Source organism: Vicugna pacos, chromosome 16, assembly GCF_048564905.1.
Source record: "Vicugna pacos chromosome 16, VicPac4, whole genome shotgun sequence".
Classification (NCBI taxonomy): Eukaryota; Metazoa; Chordata; class Mammalia; order Artiodactyla; family Camelidae; genus Vicugna; species Vicugna pacos.
The window spans coordinates 2,366,432-2,372,431 of NC_133002.1; the positions used below are offsets into that span (position 1 = coordinate 2,366,432).

At 47.7% G+C, this 6,000-nt stretch overlaps 1 protein-coding gene across 1 annotated transcript in view; it reads left to right on the forward strand.

The window, feature by feature from the left end:
• Positions 1-5,676, forward strand: part of LPO (lactoperoxidase) — a 38,049-nt gene extending 32,373 nt beyond the window's left edge. The window contains exons 12-15 of the mRNA XM_072940183.1: positions 3,052-3,304; positions 4,165-4,338; positions 5,002-5,239; positions 5,426-5,676. Coding sequence (XP_072796284.1) covers positions 3,052-3,304; positions 4,165-4,338; positions 5,002-5,239; positions 5,426-5,630 — 870 coding nt within the window. The 3' untranslated portion in view covers positions 5,631-5,676. The remainder of the gene's footprint in view (positions 1-3,051; positions 3,305-4,164; positions 4,339-5,001; positions 5,240-5,425) is intronic.
• Positions 5,677-6,000: the final 324 nt, after the last annotated feature.

Sequence of the window (6,000 nt, forward strand, 5' to 3'; positions counted from 1 at the left end):
TATGAATATTAGATCTTTTATTATTGTCCCACAGAACCCTGAGGTTCTGGTTTGTTTGAGGGTTGGGGGCAGTTTGGGGAGTTTTTTCCTGTCTATTTCTCTCTGTTGCTCAGATTGACTGAATTCTATTGGTCTGTCTTCACTGTCACATCCACCGTACTACTGGGTCTAGCCAACAAGTTTTTCATTTCAGTTAGTGTATTTTCAGTTCTATAATTTCAATTTTTTAATAAAATTCTACTTCTTTGCTGAGATGTTGTTTTTTTCATTTGTTTCAAGATAACATAATGGATTGTTGGAGCATTTTTATGACAGCTGCTTTGAAATCTTTATCAGATGATTCCAACAGCTGATTCATGTCAGCATTGGCATTAGTTGATTGTCTTTCCTCACTCAAATTGTGGCTTTCCTGGTTCTTGGCATTATAAGTGATTTTCAGTTGTATCCTAGGCATTTCAGTTATTATGTTAGGAGACAAGATTCTTGATCCTGTTTAATTCTTCTGTTTAAGAATGCAGTTACTCTATTTAGGTTTGGCATGTAGGTTCTGGCATACTTTTGTGAGCTTTAGTTCCAAAGACAGTTTAGTTTCCTGAGCCCTTGCAATGGTATCCTCATCTGCTTCATTCTTCTGGTATGTCTGGGGTTTCAACTCAATCCCTGTTGACTCTGTCTGTAGGGCAGGAAGGTACTTTCCTGGCTCCCTTCTGTTGCTAGGAAATCTTCTAAAGGATCAGAAACCACTGCACCTGAGTCTCTATGCCGATGGATGAAGAACAGAGAGACGGGGCTTTACTGCTGCAGGCAGATCAGACCATTCACCAGCCTGGGTTGTGTATCAAGAGCAAAGATGGCTAATGGTTTGGATTGTGAGGTGGGTTTGGGGGCTCTTTGCTAGGTCCCTGCTGAATTTCCCCTGACCCAGTCCTCTGCAGAAAGAGAGAGAAGGCTTTTCATAGCTTCTTTTGTCTATTCCTATTGGAGCTTCCAGGGTGCCAGCTTCTCACGGACCCAGCCTGGGATGTGTAGGAGCTCATCTTATTGTCATTCCTCAAGTCCTGAGGTTCTTATCCAGTTCACCTTCTTTCCAGCTTTTAGAGTCTATTTATTGTTGTCTGTTGAATAATTTCCAAGGTTTTTAGTTCTATTTAGTGGGGAAGACTAAGGAAAAATGAGTCTACTCCATCTCATTCTGGAACCAGAAGCACATGCTCTTCACCATCGAAGATCTATTTCCATTTATTTCTTAGAAAAGTCTCCAGAATTCAACATTTATTATGAAAATTTTAGACTCAGAAATCTTGCTGCTAGAGATGTTTGTAGGAAATCATCCAAAGAATTAAAAATATCTACGTAAAGACTATCTGAGTTGAGGCTTATATTCGTTTGGTTGAGCTGTCATAACAAAATAATGCAGACTGGGTGGCTTACACAACAGAAATTTATTTTGTCTCACAGTTCTGGAGGCTGGAAGTCCAAGATTAAGCAGTTAGCGGGTCTAATTTCCCCTGAGGCTTTTCTCCTTGGCTTGGCCATGTTCCCTCTGTGTCCTCACATGGTCTTTCCTCCATGTATGCACTTCTCTCTTCTTGTAAGGACACTAGTCTTATTGGACTAGGGCCCCACCCTTATGACATCATTTAACCTTAATTACATCTTAACTGGCCTTATCTCCTAATACAGTCCCACTAGAGTGTTAGAGCTTCAGCATATGTATTTGAGGGAGACGCAGTCCCACCTGCAATGAGGCTTCTTGGACTACAGGAGGAAGAAGCCCACCCAGACTAGCGCAGGTGTTTTGTATTGGCTCACCCTAGACAAGTGGAAGCAGGTAAGGGTTCCTCCCGGAACCCCTGGGCAGGGACTGTAGCTGGGCCTCAGAAAGGGTTAAAGCCAGAGCCTGGAAACCATCTGGAATTAGGGCAGCTACTCCCGCTCTGCCTCTCCCTCCTCTCTGCTCCTCTCTTCACTTCTCCACTCTCCTTCTCTGCAGATGGGTTTTCCCTGCTTTTCTGCACATGGTGGGAAATGACAGCGCATATCACCCCATCTGTCCCTCAGATCAGGCGCCACCAGAAACAGTCTAGGATAGCTGCCTCTGAAATCTAAATTCCTGAGAGAGAGAATCTGACTCACCAGCCTCGTCTGGTGCCACAGCTGAGCCAGTCACTGTGGCCAGAGGCAGGGGTTTGTCCCCTGCTGACTCCCACAGCCTGAGGCGCAGACTGCCTGCTCCAAGGATGACATCCTTAGATCTAAGCTGCTGAAGAAATGGGCAGCAACCAAAGAGTAAAACAATAAAAGAAGGACCCACGAGTGCAAGAGAATATCATACACATTTAATTATATAATAGTTGGGAGCTAGGTAGAAATGTGAGAAACTTAAAGTGAAAAAGCAGAATGCAAAAGCATGCATTCTCCAGGGTTACAGTTATGTAAAACTAGGTATCCTGTAGACAAAGATTCGAAAGAAGAAACAATTATTATAATTATTGAGTTAAGTGGTGGCATGATTTTTCCAAATTTTCTCACTTTATGTTGGTTCATTGTTCTGAGCAAAACAAAATGAAAAACAGATCTCTCTGTAGTGCAGCATTTCTTTGAGAACTGGAGGTTGAATGAACTTTCCTTGGTTACCCTGTGAATCATTCCTGTGGTTCTTCATTCCTCTCACCCTGGCCTATGGGGAAAAGTTTAATAATATGACTTCATCATGTTAAAGTGATGCATAAGGACTGTCACTTTAGCTTCAAAGTCGTAAACTTATAGCAAAGATGGCAAAGAGAGTACATCTCAAGTGCCATATTAAAGTGACTGATTGGTAAAGCCTACATGGAGACAAATTATGAAAGAGCAGCAGAAAGTATGTCGTGATCAATTAGTAATGTCTGCCAGGGTCATAGGAAGGGGAATTGGACACATGTGCTATCCATTAGCCATCCTTGATATTTGACCAGTCATCCCTCTTGGCAGCGGCTTCTCTCCCACCTCGCTCTGCAGAGGTTTTACGTCTCCTCATGCCCTTTTCTCACAACTCATTTTTCCTTCCAGATTATCACCTTTAGGGACTATCTACCCATTGTGCTAGGTGATGAGATGCAGAAGTGGATCCCTCCATACCGAGGCTATAACAAATCTGTGGATCCCCGAATCTCCAATGTCTTCACCTTTGCCTTCCGCTTTGGCCACTTGGAGGTCCCCTCCACTATGTCCCGCCTGGATGAGAATTATCAGCCATGGGGTCCAGAACCAGAGCTTCCCCTGCACACCCTCTTCTTCAACACCTGGAGGATAGTCAAAGATGGTATGTCCTTTCAGGGCAGCACCTGGCTGTCTCACTCTGCAGCCTGCTTCTGGGGAAACCTGGCTTGGAAGTCAGACTCCATGCACTTCCTGTGTGACCCTGGGCAAGTGAATTCACCCCCCTTGAGCCTCAGTTTTCTTATTTGTGAAATGGGGACAATAATAATACCTATCTCACTAGGCTATATAAAAATTGAAATATATGGATAGAACTTAGTCTGCAGTGGTTCCTGACACACAGAATGTGGTCACTAAATTTAGCTATTATTCTTTACTTTCTCCTCTGACCTTTAAGTTGCTGAATTTTCTCTGCTTTCTTTCCATGTCTCGGGCTTCTCTGATTGCTGTAGAAAGAATGCATGGGTCTGGTAAATAAACTGCTCTTTCTGCCTTCTCTACGGCTTTCCACCTCCATTAAGTGCCAAAGGTTGGACACAGCTCCGCTTAGGATTCCTGGGCTGGGCTGTAATGAAATTGGCTTTCCTTAAGTCCTGACAAATCAGGGCATTTGATTTCTGCCATCTCTTCCCGTGCTGCACAGTTCCTTGCGGGAACATATGTCAGGAGAAGGAGCCAATTCTCTGAACTAGAGCTTGGGAAAAAGTCCCTGAGGCTGATGCTCATGCTGTCACCCCCGGAGTGCCCCCTTCCCTCCACCCCGAAGGCGTGCAGTCTGACCTGGACCCTGGCCCCCAGCCTACCCTGCAGGCCACAGCAGGCTCTTCCCTCCCCACTTCCAGCCCAAAAGGTTCAGTTAGCTCTTCTTTCACCTACGAGAAAATGTCTGGTGGAAGGGGCGGACAGCAGTGGATGATGTCCCCAGCCTACCCCCATCCCCATGAGGGCCTGGTCTCCCTGCAGGTGGAATTGACCCTCTGGTACGGGGTCTGCTGGCCAAGAAGTCCAAGTTGATGAGTCAGAAGAGAATGATGACGGGCGACCTGCGCAACAAGCTCTTCCAGCCCCCTTACACGATCCACGGCTTTGACCTAGCCGCCATCAACATACAGCGGTGCCGGGACCATGGGATGCCCGGTGAGTGGGCCAGGGGTCCAGCCATGCCTGGGGAACTTGTGGCTGCTTCCCAGGGTTCCTGCGGACTCTCTTCTATAGCCCTGAGGCTCTGATCAGTTTTAAAACAGAAGACCAAGATGCCCATTTTTAAAACTTACTTTGTTCCTCTGTGAAATGGAATCTTCCAGTCTCCCTAATGCAGAGACCAGAAAACACATCTGGTACTATCTTTGAGCTCCTCAGACGAAAAAGAAATCAACAACTGACTTCTAAAACCAGTTTTAAAGCCCCGAAAATATTAAGAAATGGATCGTAGAGGGAAAGCAATGATTATTGGGCCTTCTTAAATGTAGTACTTAAGAGCCACACTGCCTGGGTTCAGATCTCGGCTACACCTTGTCTAGTGGTGTGACCTTTGGCGAGTTACTTAACATCTCTGTTCCTCAGTTTACATATTTGTACAGTGCTTGGAATAGTGCCTGGACCCAGAGCAAGCCCCAAAGAACCTACTAGCCCTCTCTAGGCTTCAGTGCCACAGTATAAAACAATGGCTTCCTTCCTGCCTACCCTGTCCCAGAGGTTGCGAATCCAGACTTTCTGGGGCTGATGCAGTGGGCGTGTCCCCCAAAGAGACTGTGGGCAAGAAGTCCCTGGGATGAGACAGCTTCAGCCTCTCCGCCCTAGGGTACAACTCCTGGAGAGGCTTCTGTGACCTCTCACAGCCCCAGACGTTGAAGGAGCTGCATGCAGTGCTGAAGAACAAGAAGCTGGCTAAGAAGCTACTGGATCTGTACAGGACCCCCGACAACATCGACATCTGGCTAGGGGGCATCGCTGAGCCCCTGGTTAAAAGGGGCCGGGTGGGGCCTCTCCTGGCCTGCCTCCTGGGGAGGCAGTTCCGGCAGATCCGAGATGGAGACAGGCGAGTGACCCCACCGTGGGGAAGGCGGGGAGGGAGACGCTTCTCTGTGGGGGGCGTCCCGATGTCCTGCCTGAGGACTAACTCCAGACCTCGGCACGGCCCCAGTGACCTCGTTCCTACCCTTTGACAGAGTTGGGAGGGGCCCACAGCTGGGCTGATGGAGAAACTCTGCGTCTGTCTCTGCAGGTTCTGGTGGGAGAACCCTGGGGTCTTCACTAAGAAGCAGCAGAAGTCTCTACAGAAAATGTCCTTCTCACGCCTTGTCTGTGACAACACCCACATCACCAAGGTCCCGCTGCACCCCTTCCAGGCCAACAGCTACCCTCACGGCTTTGTGGATTGCTCAGCCATTGATAAGTTAGACCTCTCACCCTGGGCCTCAGAGAATTAGGGGCCTGGACTTCACACTGTGTAGTAAAGCACCCTTTGGTCCACGATGCCATTTCAAGCAAGTTCAATGACCTGGTCCCTTAGGGCACCACACCCTAGTCCCAGCCCTTCTTTCCAGCAGGGTCTCTCTACACGCCCCAGCCTCGCTCCAGCCCAAGGCCAGCCGCTCTGGCCTCTCCAGCGCTTCCTCTTGAATCCCACTGTTCCCATCCGCATTCCCCCTCCTCTCTGCCTGTGGAAATCCTCCTTTCTGTCAAGACTTGGACCACTTGAGATGCTTTCCAGATATCTCCCATCCTCTCTCCTAAACAAGTCTTGGCTGAGGCTGTGGCCTTTGCACGTGTATCTTTCCTCCTGTCCCCTTGAATTAG